Source organism: Meles meles, chromosome 19, assembly GCF_922984935.1.
Source record: "Meles meles chromosome 19, mMelMel3.1 paternal haplotype, whole genome shotgun sequence".
Lineage (NCBI taxonomy): Eukaryota > Metazoa > Chordata > Mammalia > Carnivora > Mustelidae > Meles > Meles meles.
The window spans coordinates 45,682,386-45,700,145 of record NC_060084.1 but is presented as its reverse complement, the minus strand read 5'-3'; the positions used below and the strand labels follow the sequence as shown (position 1 = coordinate 45,700,145).

Genomic DNA, 17,760 nt, shown 5'->3' with positions numbered 1-17,760 from the left:
TTCTGGTCCTTGTGCTTGGAGCATCTGCTTCCCTGGCCCCGTTCACCACCTTCCCACAAAACCCTTCTCTGATGCCCCGAACAAGCTCAGGGCCTCCGTTTGATGCCGCCAGCGTTCCTGGGCTTTGTTCTATCCTTCGTGCGCTGTTATGTATGGGCCTGATAATGCTTCTCTTCCCAGGGGTCCTCAGTGCCAGGACCCACAGTGGACCCGGTCCGTGGTAGCTGCTCATTATGAGGCATGAAAACAGGGTTGGACTCCTTGTGGAGAAAAGCACGGCTGTCGCTGACCTTGCTCCTGCAGGAGTTAGAGCACAAATAGAACTTTGGATTACACCTGACCCGTGAGCAACACGGGTTTGAACTGTATGAGTCCACTTGTTTTTTGTAGCACATACAGTATTTTCCTTTTTTTACTTAAGATTTTATTTATTTATTTATTTGACAGAGACACAGGGAAAGAGGGAACACAAACGGGGAATAAGAGAGGGAGAATCAGGCTTCCCACAGAGCAGGGAGCCTGATGTCGGGTTCGATCCCCAAACTCTGGGATCATGACCTGAGCCGATGGCAGAGGCTTAACAACTGAGCTATCCAGACGCCCCACATTGTTTCAATTTGCAATTCCTTAATGACATATGATGTGAAGCATCTTATATGCTGATTTGCCATCTATATGTCTTTGGTGACGTCTCTCACCCACTTTTTTTTTTTTTAAGATTTTATTTATTTGAGAGAGAGATTTAAAAATTTTGCCCATTTTTAAATTGGATTGTTCATCTTATTGTTAAAAAGAGCTCTTTTTCTCTTTTGGACAACAGTCCTTTAATGGACATCTGTGCTCTGGTGCCTGGGTGGCTCAATTGGTTAAGTGTCTGCCTTTGGCTCAGGTCATGAACCTAGGGTCCGAGAATGGAGCCCTGATTTGGGCTTTCTGCTCAGCGGGGAGTCTACTTCTCCCTTTCCCTCTGTGCTCTCTCTCGCTCTCCTTCAAGTAGATAAATAAAATCTTTAAAAAGAGAAAAAACATGGGGTGCCTGGGTGGCTCAGTCGTTAAGCATCTGCCTTTGGCTCGGGTCATGATCCTAGGGTCCCGGGATCGAGCCCCGCATCGGGCTCCCTGCTCAGTGGGAAGCCTGCTTCTCCCTCTCCTACTCTCCCTGCTTGTGTTCTCTCTGTCCCTGTGTCTCTCTCTGTCAAATAAATAAATAAACTCTTTAAAAACAAATAAACAAAACCCAGATATATGTGCTACAAACATTTTCTCCCAGTCTGTGAGTTGTCCTCCTCATCTCTTGAGAGTTTGTAGGTTTCTTTTTTTTTTTAAACCAGATGATGAAAGATCTTTTTTTTTTTTTTTAAGATTTTATTTATTTATTTGACAGAGAGAGATCCCAAGTAGGCAGAGAGGCAGGCAGGGGCGGGGAGTGGGGGGGAAGCAGGCTCCCTGCTGAGCAGAGAGCCCGATGTGGGGCTCGATCCCAGGACCCTGAGATCATGACCTGAGCCGAAGGCAAAGGCTTAACCCACTGAGCCACCCAGGCACCCCAAGATCTTTTTTTTAAGACTGTTTATTTATTTGACAGAGAGTGTGTGAGCACAAGCTGGGGGAGTGGAAGAGGGTGAAGGAGAAGCAGGGAGCCCAGTGTAGGGCTCTATCCCAGGACTCCAGGATCATAACCTGAGTGAGCCGAAGGCAGATACTTAACCCACTGAGCCACCCAGGTGTCCCGATGAAAAATCTTTCATAGCCAGTGGTTCTTAAACTTTAGCGTGCATGAGAACCACCTGGAGGGCTTGTAAAACACAGCTGGGTCCCACCTCCAGACTTTAATTCAGTAGGTATGGGCTGGGATCCATGATCTCAGTTCCCAAGTGTACTGATGCTGTTGGTCTGGGGACCACACTTTGAGAACCACTGTTCCTAGCAATCCCAGGGTCACCTTTTCATAGAGACTGAGACCTCTTGGTGACTTCTTGGATGAACTATGAAGCTTTAGGCCAACTCTATATCTATTATAACTGTTACCAACATTAGGTTTTAATGGTAGTTTTGGGGTTTTTTTTTTATTTGTTTGTTTTAAGATTTTATTTATTTATTTGACAGATAGAGATCACAAGTAGGGAGAGAGGCAGGCAGAGAGAGAGAGGAGAAAGCAGGCTCCCTGCCGAGCAGAGAGCCCGATGCGGGGCTCGATTCCAGGACCCCGGGATCATGACCTGAGCGAAAGGCAGAGGCTTTAACCCACTGAGCCACCCAGGCGCCCCAATGGTAGTTTTGTTTTAAAGAGCCTTTTAAATTTAGGACATAGTGAGGTGCATGGGTGGCTCAGTCGGTCAAGCATCCAACTCTTGATTTCGGCTCAGATCATGATCTCAGGGTTGTGAGATCAAGCTCCATATGGGGCTTCTTGGTCAGCAGGGATCCTGCTTCTCACTCTCCCTTTGCCCCTCCCCACCTGCTTGTACCATCTCTCTCTGTCCGACAAATCAATAAAATCTTTAAGAAAAAACTGCTATAAAGGGGCTCCTGGGTGGCTCAGTGGGTTAAAGCCTCTGCCTTTGGCTCAGGTCATGATCCCAGGGTCCCGGGATCGAGCCCCACATCGGGCTCTCTGCTCAACAGGGATCCTGCTTCCCCCTCTCTCTCTGCCTGCCTCTCTGCCCACTTGTGATCTCTGTCAAATAAAATCTTTTTTTAAAAAGCTGCTACAAAGGACATGTTTTTGGACAACTGGGGAGATTTAAACGTGGACTGTATGTTAGTCACTTATTCTTTAGCAGAAGCAGAGCAGAATGGCTATGGCTCTTGTAAAAGGTACAGTTCTGGGAACTTAGTGCCTGCCAAGGGGAGGAGATCTGGTTAACACCTCCAGCTAAAGTTGAGCCCAGAGAGGGATGCACCTAGGGGATGGAGCCCCAGACTGGTCCCCTGCTGAGCATGGACTCTCCTTCAGGATTCTCTCTCCCTTTTCCTCTGCCCCCACTGCGCTCGCTTGCACTCTCTCTCTCAAATAAATATTTTTTTAAGATTTTATTTATTTATTTGACAGAGAGAGATCACAAGTAGGCAGAGAGGCAGGCAGAGAGAGAGAGAGAGGGAAGCAGGCTCCCCGCTGAGCAGAGAGCCCGATGTGGGACTCGATCCCAGGACCCTGAGACCATGACCTGAGCCGAAGGCAGCAGCTTAACCCACTGAGCCACCCAGGCGCCTTCTCAAATAAATGTTTTTGGGGGCACCTGGGTGGCTCAGTGGGTTGAAGCCTCTGCCTTCATTTCAGGTCATGATCCCAGGGTCCTGGGATCGAGCCCCACATCAGGCTGTCTGCTCAGCAGGGAACCCGCTTTCCTTCCTCTCTCTCTGCCTGCCTCTCTGTCTACCTATGATCTCTGTCTGTCAAATAAATAAATAAAATCTTTAAAATAAATAAATATTTTTTAAAAAGAATAGTAATGACTATGTAACTATCAAGAAAATGAATCACTGGGGCGCCTGGCTGGCTGGCTGGCATGTGACTCTTGATCCCCATGTCCCTGAGTTAGAGAGTCCCACATTGGGGCCGAGTTTACTTAAAATTATTTTTAAAATTTTTTTAAGAAAATGAACTATTTATAACCAATGAAACAATGAAAAACATGGTTGAATCTCATAAAAATAATGTTGTGTGAAAGAACCCAGACACAAGAGTATATAAAATTTAAAAAAATATATAAGCGAAACTAAACTACAGGAATGCACCCCTAGGTAGTAAAACAAAAAGCAAAACAGGGAAACAATCACCGTAAATACCCGGATAGTAGTTACCTCTGGGTAGGAAGGAGAGGACAGTGAAGCAGGGGGAAGGGTTCAGGAATATTAGAAATCAATTTCCAGGGGTGCCTGGGTGGCTCAGTGGGTTAAGCCTCTGCCTTGGGCTTGGGTCATGATCCCAGAGTCCTGGGATCGTGCCCCGCCTCAGTCTCCCTGCTCAGTAGGAGTCCTGCTTCCCCACCTCCCCCCCCCAACCTCTCTGCCTACTTGTGATCTCTGTCTGTCAAATAAATAAATAAAATCTTTATTTTTAAAAAAGATTTTATTTATTTATTTGACAGAGATCACAAATAGGCAGAGAGGCAGGTAGAGAGAGAGAGGAGGAAGCAGGCTCCCCACTGAGCAAAGAGCCCGATGTGGGGCTCGATTCCAGGACTCTGGGACCATAACCTGAGCCGAAGTCAGGGGCTTTAACCCACTGAGCCACCCAGGCGCCCCAATAAATAAAATCTTAAAAAAAAAAAAATTGATTTCCAGTGGTGGTTACATGGATGTTGGCTTTCTGATCAATCAACCCGCTGTATATTTCTTATACTTTTCTGCCTGTGTTATACTGTACAGATAAGATTTAGGGGAAAAAAAAAAAAAACGGCCAAGAGTGGCCAAAGAGATGTTAAAGATAAGAAGGGAGTGTGATTAGAAAGCTTTAGTATTTCAAAGGATTGTTGAGAGGAAGACAGACAAATGAATAAACGGAAAGTAATAAAGAACACCCTCTCCCTCCCTCCCGCCAAAAACCCTACGAATCTAGACTATTTTGGTATACAATACAGACGGCTTTTTTTTTTTTTCTTTCTCCCCTGCAAAAAGCTTTATTGTTTCCATTTGGTCCACAGCTTGAGGGAAGACCTCTCCCGGGTGGTTAAAAAGCTGCCTGGCAGCTAGCTGCTCGGACAAACCCAGACAGAAGCCCCGGGACTAAGGGGATGTCAGAGGGGCCCCTCAAAGGTCGCTGGGCTCCAGAGGCTGACAGTCACGCTTGAGTGTGAGCCTTTCGAAGAGATACTCGCCCAGCCCGACCTGGGTGCAGGACACCCTGCGGAGGTTCGTCAGGTGGTCGCCCATCTTCTTGATGATTTTCACCTCCTCGCCCAGGAAGTGGCTCTCCAGGAAGTTACAGACATGGGCATCCGCACGGGAGGAAGCCAGGGCGTGCAGATCCAAAAGGGCCTCGTTCAGGTTCTTCTCCAGGACCACAGCAGTTTCCATGGCGTCCAGGGCTTTCCCCCACTTGTCGTGGGACGGCTTCTGCACGTCCTGGAAGAGGGAGCTGCCGCTGCGCTGTTCTTGCAACATCAAGAGCTTCTGGGCACCCTCGAGCTTCTTCTGGGCCAACTCTTGGAAGAAGCGGCCCAAGCCCTCCAGAGCCACATCGCTGCAGTTGAAGTAGAAGCCCAGGGAGAGGTAGGTGTTGGAGGCCCGCAGGTGCATGTTAACTAGGCAGTTGACGGAGGCCTCCACCTCGGTGGAGTAATTCTGGCGAACCTGACAGCTCATGGTTGGTTGGCAACAGGGACCTAAGCTCAAAAACCGGTGTTGGTTGGCCCCGGAGGCAGAGGGTAGCTGAGGAGATGGTTCCGAGGGTTGAGGCTGTACAGAGGGTTGAGGCTGCACCAGCGGCTGGAGGGCGACCGGAGTCTGGAATAAAGGGTGGCCCTGGGTCTGTTCACAAATTCTGTTGAAACACTGGACAGATCCAGGGGCCCGCCGGACGCACTGTTGGTGGGGCATTATAATCATGGGAGAAGAAGCTTTGAGTGAAGCATCTTGGATGGTATCTTGGGAAAGCCAACAAGAAGCAGTCTTGTAGGACTTTCCTTGTAAACGTTAAACTGGTCCAAATGGAATACATGGCTCCGCCCTCAGACGTTCGGTTAGCCCCCCCGACAGTTTCAGCTGTGATGGCACATCCGGCCGCTAGGTGGCGTCTGGCGCAGCGCGGGTGCCCGGCCATGACGCGTGCGCAGTGCGCCTGGGTTGAGCCGTAGGCCCTGTGCTCGCGCACACGGGCTCGCGCGCTGCCTTTCCTGGCGCACACGGGCTCGCGCACTGCCTTTCCTGGCGCACACGGGCTCGCGCACTGCCTTTCCTGGCGCGCACGGCGCTGGCGCGCGCGCACTCAGCTGCACTCCCGTCGTCGCGCTGTCCCGTTACCGCAATTTTTCTGGGAGCGGCTGCCCCCGCGGTCCGAGATGTCCGAGCTGCCCGCCGACAGCAGTGTCCGGCAGACGCACGCGGCGAATGGCCACCGCGACGTCCAGCAGGCGGAGGTAGGCGGCGGGAGGCGGGACCCGGCCCCGGCGCGGCCTGCAGAGCCCGGAGAAGGTCCGGTGGCAGCGACGGCGGCGGCGGCCGCGGAAGCCCGCGAGGCGGCGGTCGCCCGCGAGCTGGCGGGGCCGGCGGAGGAAGAGGGCGCGCAGGCCAGACCCCGGTCCCGGCCCGCGAACGGTGCGGGCCTGGCTGCGCTGCCGTACCTCCGTCTGCGTCACCCCCTTAGTGTTTTAGGAATTAATTACCAGCAGTTCCTCCGCCACTATCTGGAACACTACCCGATCGCCCCGGGCAGGATCCAGGAGCTGGAAGAACGCCGCAGGAGGTTTGTGGAAGCCTGCAGAGCCCGGGAAGCCGCGTTCGATGCCGAGTATCAGCGGAACCCCCAGAGGATGGATTTTGACATTTTGACGTTTACTATAGCTCTCACCGCGTCTGAGGTTATCAATCCTCTGATAGAAGAACTCGGTTGTGATAAGTTTATCAGTAGGGAATAGTGTGGCGACGGACCTGCGTGCAGGGGAGCGAGACTTGGCGCCAGTCGTGTCGCTGCGTTGGAAGAAGTCCTTGTATAGGAGATAAGGCCCATGCCTCGTCCGGTGGGGAAAGGGAGGTTTACCAGGAAAAAGCATCAGGAAGGAGAGAGAGAAGATTCAAAGCCTCGTGACTTCTGTGACGTTGGGTTTGCGACTGATAACAGATTCTTGGCCCTGCGTGGTGGAAATGTCTTTCAAAAACTGCTTGACCAACGTGAAGGGGAGGTTTCATGCAGTTGAGACTCGGTGTGAAATATTGGCCATAATAGAGCTGGTGATGAGAAGAGAAACGGTCAGATACTCATGGTAGCAAGAAGGAGTCACAGCTGAGTTATCCTGTAGACAGACTGGAAGCCCCCGGAAGAGAACTTGAAATTGTCAGAATTTGCGCTCTACTCGCGTCAGGTTTTAGTCTAAGGCGATTTTGTGTTTTCTAAGGCATTTCAAGTGGCAAACAATGTAACTGTTGTATATATTACGTGATAAATTGTGTGTTTGAGAGTTTCTGAAGTTTCTGGATGTTTTTTCTTTCATTTTTAATTTTTACTTAAGGTGTTTTTTTGTTGTTGTTTTTGTTTTGGTAAATGTATTCACATCCCCCAAATGTAAAATATACGCTGAAAAGCCTTCCCTCCCTGTCCCCTCCATCCAGTGAGTACCACAACCCACATCTGTAGGTGCCTCCTCTGTCCTTGCAGTGTCCTTATGTACACACAAGCAAATGCGAATTTGGGTATGGGGGGGAGGGGTTCTGTTTTCTTGTTTTTCATTTCTTCACAAAAGTTGGTGTATTTACTGATTTATAAGCTGCTTTTCCAGTAAGAACGTATCTTGATGATCCTTCCAAACTACTAGGTTTCCTACTAGGTTTTCTTTTTTAGAGCTGCATTTTGTTTCATTCTGTGGTTGGTTATGCTGTAGTTTACTTATCCAGGAACCTACTGATGGGCCTTTGGGTGGTTCCCCATCTTTTGCTTTAGATTTCTTTTTAAAGATTTTATTTATTGGGGCACCTGGGTGGCTCATAGGTTAAAGCCTCTGCCTTCGGCTCAGGTCATGATCCTAGGGTCCTGGGATCAAGCACATCGGGCTCTCTGCTTCAAGGGGAGCCTGCTTCCCCCTCTCTCTGCCTGCCTCTCTGCCTACTTGTGATCTGTCTCTCTGTCAGATAAATAAATCTTTTTTAAAAAACGATTTTATTGATTCATTTGAGAGAGAGTGCACAAGCAGCGGCTGGAGGGGCAGAGGGAGAAGCAGACTCCTCGCTGAGCAGGGAGCCCAACTGGGGACTTGAGTGATCCCAGGACACTGAGATCATGACTTGAGCTGAAGTCACACATGTAATCAAGTGAGCCACCCAGGCACCCCTTGACGGTATAATACCAGCATTTTTCCCTTAACTTTCTTTTCTTACAATTTTTTTTTTTTTTTAGATTTTATTTATTTGACAGAGAGAGAGATCACGAGTAGGCATAGAAGCAGGCAGGGGAGGGGGCTGGGAAGCAGGCTCCCCACCGAGCAGAGAGCCCGATGCGGAGTTCGATCCCAGGACCCTGAGATCAAGACCCAAGTCGAAGGCAGAGGCTTAACCCACTGAGCCACCCAGGCGCCCCTCCCTTAACTTTTATAAAATGATGGAGCAGCTTATAATCAGCAGCTTCTTAGATTCTTTGTTATATATAATACCCATAGTGTGAATTTACAGAATTCGGAATTCTGGACCAAAGGTACTCATTTGAAATGTTACAGATCCTGCGAAGTTGCCTTCCGTGCGTGTTGTACCACTTTCCACTTCTGCCAGCAACCCAAGGACTTTTCCTTCCAGTCTCGCTGACATAGTAAGCCACCAATGGTCTGGATTTTGCCAATCTATATACTTGAAAGGTAGTATGTTGTTGTTTTGAGAGAGAGAGAGCGAGCACGTGCACGCTAGCAGGGGGAGGAAGGAAGTAGAGGGAGAGGGAGAGAGAGAATCTCAAGCAGACTCCCAGGGGCTCAATCCCAGGACCCTGAGACCATGACCTGAGCCGAAACCAGAAGTCAGAGGCTTAACCCACTGAGCCACCCATGCACCCCGACAGTATGAGTTTTTCTTTTCTTTATTTTTTTTTTAAGATTTTATCTACTTATTTGACAGAGATCACAAGTAGGGAGAGCAGCAGGCAGAGAGAGAGGGGGAAGCAGGCTCCCCACCGAGCAAAGAGCCCAATGCGGGGCTTGATCCCAGGACCCTGAGATCATGACCTGAGCCAAAGGAAGAGGCTCAACCCACTGAGCCACCCAGGCGCCCCCAGACAGTATGAGTTTTAATTTGCTTCTCTCTTAGGATTGAAAAATATTTTCTGAGAGTTCTGTATGTTCCCTTCTCCATGAACTGTTCATAGCTTCTATCCATTTCTCTCCTGAAGAATTTTGTCCTTTCCGTGTTAATTCCGGGGCTATTTGTGTAACAGTGATAGGATATAGTAGCTTGTAATGTGAGTTACAGGTGTGTTTTCCCAGTTGGTCATTTGCATTTGGTTATCCTGAAAACCTTTTGGTATGGAGTAGTTGGGTTTTTTTGTTTGTTTTGCTTTTGCTTTTGTTTGCTGTTTTCTTTTAAACGGGGAAGATTTTAAATCTCAAGGTTTTCTTTGGGGAGATGTGTGTAGTTGGCGTATATTTGAGTCTTTGAGCCACTTGGAATTTATCCTGTAGGAGGTGAGGGTGCAAAATTTCTTTCTTAGGTGGCTACTGGTTGTTCTAACACCAGTTAATAACCAGTCCAGCTTTTCCCCACTAACTCTGTTTAAAGATGCCTCTAGGTATACTAAACTGTGTCTTTCATTTTCTGACTACATTGTTTTAAATCTGGTAGTGCTAACCCTTGTTACACTTCTTTTTCAGAATGTCTCTGGCTGGTTTTGTTTCTCTTACTAGTCAGGCTCAAAGTCAGCTTACCTTGTTTCAGGCAAAGCATTTTTTTTTTTTTTTTTTTTTTTTTTGAGAAGTACCTGGGTGGCTCAGTTGTTAGGCGTTTGCCTTCGGCTCGGGTCGTGATCCTGGGATCCTGGGATCAAGTTCTGCATCCAGCTCCCTGCTTCCCCCTCTGCCTGCTCTGCCTGCTGTTCCCCCTGCTTGTACTCTCTCGCTCTCTCTCTGTTAAATAAATAAATAAAATAGTTAAAAAACAGGGGCGCCTGGGTGGCTCAGTGGGTTAAAGCCTCTGCCTTCGGCTCAGGTCATGATTCCCAGGGTCCTGGGATTGAGCCCTGCATCGGGCTCTCTGCTCAGCGGGGAGCCTGCTTCCCCCTCTCTCTCTGCCTGCCTCTCTGCCTACTTGTGGTCTATCTGTCAAATAAATAAATAAAATTTTTAAAAAATAGTTAAAAAACAAAACAAAACTTCTTTTTTTTTCTTTTTTTTTGAGAGAGAGAGAGTGTGTGGGGGCCAGGCAGAGAGAGAGGAAGAGAGAGAATCTCAAGCAGGCTCCACACCCAGCATGGAGCCTGGCTGGAGACTGGATGCCATAACCAGGAGGTCATGACCAGAGCCGAAACCAAGAGTCCCGACACAACTGACTGAGCCACCCAGATGCCCCTCAAACAGAGCTTTTTTATTAGAATTACACAGCAGTTAATTTAGGAGTAACTGCTATCGTTAAGATACTGAGACTTGGGGCACCTGGGTGGCTCAGTTCTTAAGCAGCTGCCTTCAACTCAGGTCATGATCCCAGGGTCCTGGCATTGAACCACTATTGGGCTCCCTGCTCAGCAGGAAGCCTGCTTCTCCCTCTCCCTCTGCTTGTGTTCCCTCTCTCTTTGTGTCTGTCAAATCAATAAATAAAATCTTATTAAAAAAAAAAAAAAAACAAACTGAGTCTTGCCATCCCAATGGTCTATTTTCCCTTTAAAAAAATTTTTTTTTTTTTTTTTTAAGTAATCTCTACAGCCAGCATGGGGCTTGAACTTACAACCCCGAGACCAAGAGTCCCACACTTCACCAACTGAGCCAGCCAGGCACCCCTATTTTCCCATATTTTTAAAAAAGATTTCCTTCGTGTTCTTCAAAGGAGTATTAATGTTTATCCTCAAATGAATATTCCTAAAGCAGGCCTTTCACAGATCTAGTTATGTATTCCTACATACATTTACCATTTTTTTGTTTTTCCTATGTGAGGATTATTTCTGTTACATTTTCTAAAAGTTTGCCTGTGCGTTTGAAAATAATTGATTTGGGGTGCCTGGGTGGCTCAGTGTGTTAAAGCCTCTGCCTTTGGCTCAGGTCATGATCCCAGGGTCCTGGGATCGAGCCCTGCATCGGGCTCTCTGCTCAGCGGAGAGCGTGCTTCCTCCTCTCTGCCTGTCTCTCTGCCTACTTGTGATCTCTGCCGTCAAATAAATAAAATCTTTAAAAATAATAATTGATTTTTTTAAAAAAAGGAATGATTTCTACATACTTATGTGCTAGCCTGTTACCACACTGAATTCTCTTAATTGTTTATAGAAGTATTTCATGTGTTGGGGTGCATGGGTGGCTCAGTGGGTTAAAGCCTCTGCCTTCGGCTCAGGTCATGATCCAGCGTCCTGGGATGGAGCCCCGCATCGGGCTCTCTGCTCAGCGGGGAACCTGCTTCCTCCTCTCTCTCTGCCTGCCTCTCTGCCTACTTGTGATCTCTATCAAATAAATAAATAAAATCTTTAAAAAAAAAAAGTATTTCATGTGGTTCTCTTAGGTTGGAAAACAAGTCCTATTAAATAGCGAAAATATTGCCTCTTTACAACTTTTATACCTCAAACTTCTTTCTCCTTATAAATTTCAGTTCCTTCTGTCGAATGTAAAATTATGTGAAAGATAGGCATCCTTGTCTTGTTCCCCATTTTGTGGAAATACTTCACGTATGCATTTGTCCCTCTGGGGATGTGTGTTTTACAAAGAATGACAATTGAATTTTGTCAAAGCCCTTTTCAGACTCTTCAGTGATCCTAGGGTTATTTTTAATATAATATTGATAATTTGTGATATTTGCATTCTTCAAATGATCCTTATTTACAAATGAGGTATAATCCTTTTATTTTGTTTTTGTTTTTGTTTTTAAAGATTTATTTATTTATTTATTTGACAGAGAGGGAGAGAGATCACAAGTAGCCAGGGGGGGGGGCAGGCTCCCTGCTGAGCAGAGAGCCAGATGTGGGCCTCAATCCCAAAGACCCTGAGATCATGATCTAAGCCAAAGGCAAAGGCTTAACCCACTGAGCCACCCAGGCACCCTGAGGTATAATCCTTTTAATGTGCTTTGGATTTTTTTTTTTTTTTTAAGATTTTATTTACTTATTTGACAGAGAGAGCACAAGCAGGGGGAGACGGAGAGGGAGAAGCAGACTCCCCACTGAGCAGGGAGTCTGATGCAGGGCTCCATCCCAGGACCCTGTGATCACCATCCCAGCTGAAGGCAGATGCTTAACTGACTGAGCCTCCCGGGCAGCCCTCTGCTTTGCTTTGCTTTGCTTTGCTTTGCTTTGCTTTGCTTTCTTTCTTGCTTTCTTGCTTTCTTTTTTTTAAAAAGGAGGCTGGCATTAGTATTCTGTAAGGGAAGTTGCTGTGTCCTTTTCTTGTGCCATATTTGTTATTTTTAGATACTAATGTTCTCGCATCATATAAGTAATAGGGAAGCCTTCCTTTCCTAAATTCTGGAACACTTTAAGACCCACTGGAATCATCTTGTTAAGATTTGGTAGCATCTCCCTTGTGACTGTCGGGGCCCCGTGCTTGGGGTGGCGAGGGTGAGGGTCTGGTCGCCACTTTCCCTCCTTTTCCCGCCCTGAGAGAGGTGGATTTGTAGGCACTTAGAAGACAGACATGTCCTCGCCAACTTGTAGTGACTGGCTTTCTTCATCACTCCTTTCTTTGCACTCCTGGTGACGGAAGGACTCGGAAGCGGCAGGCACGAAATACACGCCCCTGACCCGCGAGGCGCCTTTTCGCTTTGTCTGGTACGGTGTGTATCTCATGGTCAAGGCCTGGAGTGTCTGCTTATCAGAGGCTGATTATTCTCAGGCTGATTATTCCCGGAGGCTGCTTATTCTCAGGAGTTCTTCCAGGATCTGGCCTGAGACAGAAATGGCAGGTTGTTGCCCCAACAGGAAGCAGTATGATAACTCAGATGTCCACAGTTGTAAAGTGCTGGGAAGACCTCTTGTCCCTTCATTTGCTCAGAAAAGAACACGGAGGCTTAGAAGGCTCCAGGTCCGTCTGAGATCCTGTGTTCTTCCCACCGAAGGGCACCGACCTGAAAGTGGGGATAGCCTCTCAGCAGGGGAGCGGGACCAGGGCTTTGGGGAGGGTGGATATTAACAGCATCACTTGGGGTGTCAGACTCCTGGGGTTCACAATTTGTTTTTGACAGTTTTCTGTGAGACCCTGGGCTTATTACTCAATGCTCTTTTTCTCCTTGAAGATATTCCCACTCTGTTCCTTCCACAATCTTCATTGGTGATGAAATCTCACAGGGGTGAGCTTTTGGAATTTCAGAGGAGGGGACACAAGAATCTAGAGTTCCTGGACCAGCACGCTTCCTTAGACTATGTAAATGCATGTTGTCACATGTCCAAGTTAAGTTTTCTTGTATGAAAATCTGGATATATGATCGCCTAGCAGAGTCCCAGACTCAGCTGGTTTGGAGGAATGCTCCCCGCCGATCATCCGAGCGTGGGAAGGGTGTCCAGTAAAAATGGCACTGGGACTGCCGGCTCCGAACTGGATGAAATTAGGGTCATGGGTAAGGCTCTGTTTTCTACAGGGACTGAGAGGAAGACATAGAGAAGGAAAGTAGGTCATTCTCAGCCCGCTAATGAAAATGACTAAGTGCTTTCCGTTTCCTCTTGTCACCAAGACCTACCCATACCTATTGTTTTCTGCAAGGAAAGGGAAAAATACGGCCCTTTCTCCAGAAATGGATGGGCCGCAGGACACCCCCGGGAGCCAGCACCCAGCTGAGAATCCTTTCCACCTCAAAGCAGAAATCGTCTTTAGGGGCGCCTGGGTGGCTCAGTGGGTTAAGCTGCTGCCTTCGGCTCAGGTCATGATCTCAGGGTCCTGGGATCGAGTCCCGCATCGGGCTCTCTGCTCAGCAGGGAGCCTGCTTCCCTCTCTCTCTCTGTCTCTGCCTGCCTCTCTATCTACTTGTGATCTCTCTCTGTCAAATAAATAAATAAAATCTTTAAAAAAGAAATCGTCTTTATGGTGTAACTAGGTGTGTGGTGTTTGCCCCCACCCCACCCCGTTCCTGGCACAGAGCTCCTGAAATTCACCTGGGATTCCCTGAATGATAAGGGTGATCGGTGTCTTCGTTCTAAGGAGGTGACTCTCAGTGGCCCCCTATAGCTCCAGGATGAGGACTAGCTGCCAGAAAGACCAAGCCTTGATTAGAAGCTCAGACCTTTCAGCCCCACCCCCAGGCTCTGGGGAAGGGACAGCGGCTGGAGGCTGAGTGAGTCACTCACGGCCACTGATGTCATCAGTCATGTCTGCAGAAGGAAACCTCCATAGACAAGAGTTTGGAGAGATTCCACAAGTGGATGAACACATTGAGCCGCTGGGAGCTCCGTGCCCCTTCCAGCATATTGTGCCCTGTCTCTCTCCCAGCTGGCTGCTCCTCACTCATTCTGGCGAATTATCCAGCTTGAGGAGCAGCTGTGGGAACCCCTGAATTGATAGTCAGCGGGCCAAACGTGCCAGCGACAACCTGGGACGTAGGGGTGGCGTCCAAAGCGTGGGCAGTCTCGTGGGGCTGCGTCCTTCCCTTGTGGGATCTGACGCCAACTCCAGGAGATAGTATCAGCACTGGACTGACCTGTAGGACCCCCCGCTGGTGTTCAGAGAGCTGGAACTGGTTAGGTAGCACCCACGCACCTGCTGTCAGGCCCGTTCAGGGTAGTCTCGGTTTGACTAACTCACGGGGCAAAATCCTTTTTGTCATTTAATGTGACATAGTCCTGGGAGTGCTAGCCCATCCTATTCACGTGTCCCACCCACACTCAAGGGAAGGTGGGGTTATATGAAATGACCCCTGTGTGTGTCATTGGGGGTCATCTTAAGATTCTGCCTGCCATAAAAAGTAAATATTGGGGGCACTCAGGTGGCCCAGTCATTAGGCATCTGCCCTTGGCTCAGGTTGTGATCCCAGGGTCCTGAGATCCAGCCCCTAGTGGGGTTCCCTGCTCAGCCTCTCCCTCTGCCCCTCCCCCCCACTCATGCTGCCTCTCCCTCTGCCCCTCCCCCTCACTCATGCTCTGTCTCTTTCTCTATCAGATAAATGTAATTTTTTTTTTATTTGACAGAGATCACAAGTAGGCAGAGAGGCAGGCAGAGAGAGAGGAGGAAGCAGGCTCCCCGCCGAACAGAGAGCCCGATGCGGGGCTCGATCCCAGGACCCTGAGATCATGACCTAAGCTGAAGGCAGAGGCTTTAACCCACTGAGCCACCCAGGTGCCCCCAGATAAATGAGATCTTTAAAAACCAAAATAAAACAGTGAGGAAGCTTACTCTTCCCTCCTGTAACTGTTCCCTATTATTGCTCTCTCCTTCCTCCGCTCCCATGGACGCCTTCCCTGGCTCTTCAGGATGGTGCACCGTCAGAGTCCACATTCCAGACAGCAGCATGGCTGGCACCCCTTCCCTTAGGGGCACAATCCCCAAACTGCACAGCTCCCTTTTCTCACATCCTACTGCCCAAGCTTAGTCATGTGGCCATGCCTGGTGGCAGAGGAGGCTGGGAAATGTAGTCTTCAGCTGGGAACTCTCAGAAAGTACGGGAGGACCGATACTGAGGGACATCCAGCGGTCTCTGCCACAGCCGGGATGGCCAAATCCTCGTCTTCCCTTTGTGGCCGGAGACACCAAGCTCAGAGTGCTGATGTCACCAAAAGCTGCTGGGTAAATAAATCAAAGGTGGAGGGGGGAAGGGAACCTCTTTGTACTGTACCCCAAGACCAGGGGCTTTTACCAGCTCAGAAGAGCTACTCTCTCATCCCTGGTGCAGGAAGAGGCAGGTGGGGATAAGTGAAGGTGGAGAAATGCATAAATTTGTGACAAGGGCTGGGAGGGGGTCTCTCGCGGTTGCCACCTCGTGTCTAGGTGCAGAGTTGCGGGTGGCAGGAAAATGTTCTGAATTTACTGAGGCACTCACGCTCGTGTCTGCGCCACACAGTCGGTGGGCAGCACGGGGCTCTGCAGATGGACTGACTGCCCTGGGGCAGGAGTTCTCGGGGGCAGGACTTCCACGCTCGCAAGCAGGTATGCCCTGAGAGAGTTAACGTGCACAGAGCCCCTGTGCCAGGGGATTTTCACATACTTAACTTGCAGGCTCTCTTCAACAGCCCTAGCAGGTCAGGGCCACTACGGCCCCCGTTTTACCGACGGAGCGGCTGAGGCACAGGGAAGTGAAGCTCGTATCAGAGCTAGCAAGTGGCAAAACCGGGATTCGAATTCAGGTAGGGATTTGGCTCCGGGGTCTGTGCTCTTAGCCAGTAGGTTTGAGGGTCCTCCAGGTCTGCCCCACCCCCAGCTGCACGGGCTAATCAAGGTCAGGACTAGGAGGAGTCCAGACTCATCGAAGGCCCAGAGCTTCACTGTGGAAGTCCGGGCAGCATGTATGCCGTCTGTCCCACAAGCACCGCATCGCAGCCTCTGTGCTGTGGCAGACCCTGTTAGGGGCCTGCACTGCGTCTGTCCCCCCTTCTTCCGCTGGAGCCGAACACGAGGCTGAGCCAAACCAGGAGCTCTCATCGTCTCCCCATCCGCACCATCCCCTCCCCAGGAGGAGGGCATACCCGCCCTGTCTGCAGGGGAGTCTGCAGTGTTTGTGAATGGACAGCTGGTCTGTTCCAAGAAGGGGATTCTTAAAAGGGTTTTTTGTTTTTGTTTTTATTTATTTATCTGACCGAGAGTACAAGCAGGGGGAGCGGGAGCAGCAGGGAGAGGGAGAAGCAGGCTCCCCACTGAGCAGACTCTGGGACCATGACCTCAGGCAAAGGTATACACGGAACCCACTGAGACACCCAGGCACCCCTGAAGAAGGGGATTCTGACGTAGAGGGTGGTACTAGGATGCGGGGGGGGGGGGGGACCTACACTTCCCTGATGTTTCCCCTCTGTGCCCAGAAAGGTGATGGCTTTGGGGATGAGGCCAGGCTACAGAAAATTGTGAGCATTATGAGTGGAGAGAGCAGGAGAAGGTAGTGGAGCAACAAGCAAGCTGGAGGGGAGGGAGGTGAGCTGGGAGGGGCAGCGGAGGCCTGAGGGGCATGGTGGAGGGCACCATCCTGGCATCGCAGTCAAGACTGGGTGGGGCTTCCAGGAAAGGTTTGCCTCCCTAAAAAAAACAAACAAACAAAAAAAAAACTGCCCCAGCTGGCATGTCCTTCCTTATTCAACCTTTCTCCACCAGCAATACAGACATGATCGGCGGAGGCGCAACAGTGAAATGTGTGTGAGCCCAGCCCCCTCCTACCAGTTCCTGGGAAAAACTCTTAACTGGTCCTGTTGTGTGAGCCACTGGCGATCTGGTTTGCTGTTACTTGCAGAGAACACCACTCCAAGTGAAACCTACTTGTTCTGGGCCAGGCCTTGAGAATTCCATGATTAAGTAGTGTTAGGATCCCCATTTTACAGAGGAGAATATTGAGGCTCCCAGAGGGAGGATCCCTTATTGGAGGTCACAGCAAAGGTCTGACTCCTACACTTTGCAGTGATCTCTTGGCTCCCGCCCAGTGACCCCACAGCACCAGGTGCAGAGTAGGGGGCCCATCGATGTCCCATAAATCCACACACGGCCCTCGGCCCAGGTCACCGAGACCCCTCCCAACACAGGGATTCTAGGACCGGAGGCTTAGATGACCAGGAGCAAACCTGGGGAGCAACAGGCAGAGGCTTCTCTTCAAAGCTGCCCTCCCTCCCCCCACCCCCAGTCCAGACCCTTGCCGATGCCGATGCCGATGCTGGGAGCCGGGAACAGGCGACTGCCACAGACTTCAGGAGACAGTGGGCCAACATTAGACACCGTCAGACCAGAACACAGGGAGGCAGACTGTATGTATTTCCCTGTTCCCCTCCCCAGCCCACCCCCAGCCCCAGCCACCATCAGGAAAGGACCTGACTTGCAACAT

General features: G+C 49.6%; 2 protein-coding genes across 2 annotated transcripts; one reads left to right on the top strand and one right to left on the bottom strand.

Moving 5' to 3' along the window:
- Positions 1-4,658: 4,658 nt before the first annotated feature.
- On the bottom strand, positions 4,659-5,827 carry LOC123931810 (ferritin light chain-like). Its single transcript, XM_045989402.1, has one exon. It carries the CDS (start codon positions 5,548-5,550, stop codon positions 4,753-4,755), a length of 798 nt encoding a protein of 265 aa, XP_045845358.1. The 5' UTR covers positions 5,551-5,827; the 3' UTR covers positions 4,659-4,752.
- A 50-nt stretch (positions 5,828-5,877) lies between these two features.
- On the top strand, positions 5,878-7,127 carry EID2 (EP300 interacting inhibitor of differentiation 2). Its single transcript, XM_045989403.1, has one exon. The coding sequence runs from the start codon at positions 6,003-6,005 to the stop codon at positions 6,576-6,578; it is 576 nt and encodes a 191-aa protein (XP_045845359.1). The 5' UTR covers positions 5,878-6,002; the 3' UTR covers positions 6,579-7,127.
- The last annotated feature ends 10,633 nt before the right edge of the window (positions 7,128-17,760 follow it).

Excerpts from the sequence above, each read along its gene's own strand:
- LOC123931810 (XM_045989402.1), bottom strand. The coding sequence starts at position 5,550 with ATGATTATAATGCCCCACCAACAGTGCGTCCGGCGGGCCCCTGGATCT.
- EID2 (XM_045989403.1), top strand. The coding sequence starts at position 6,003 with ATGTCCGAGCTGCCCGCCGACAGCAGTGTCCGGCAGACGCACGCGGCG.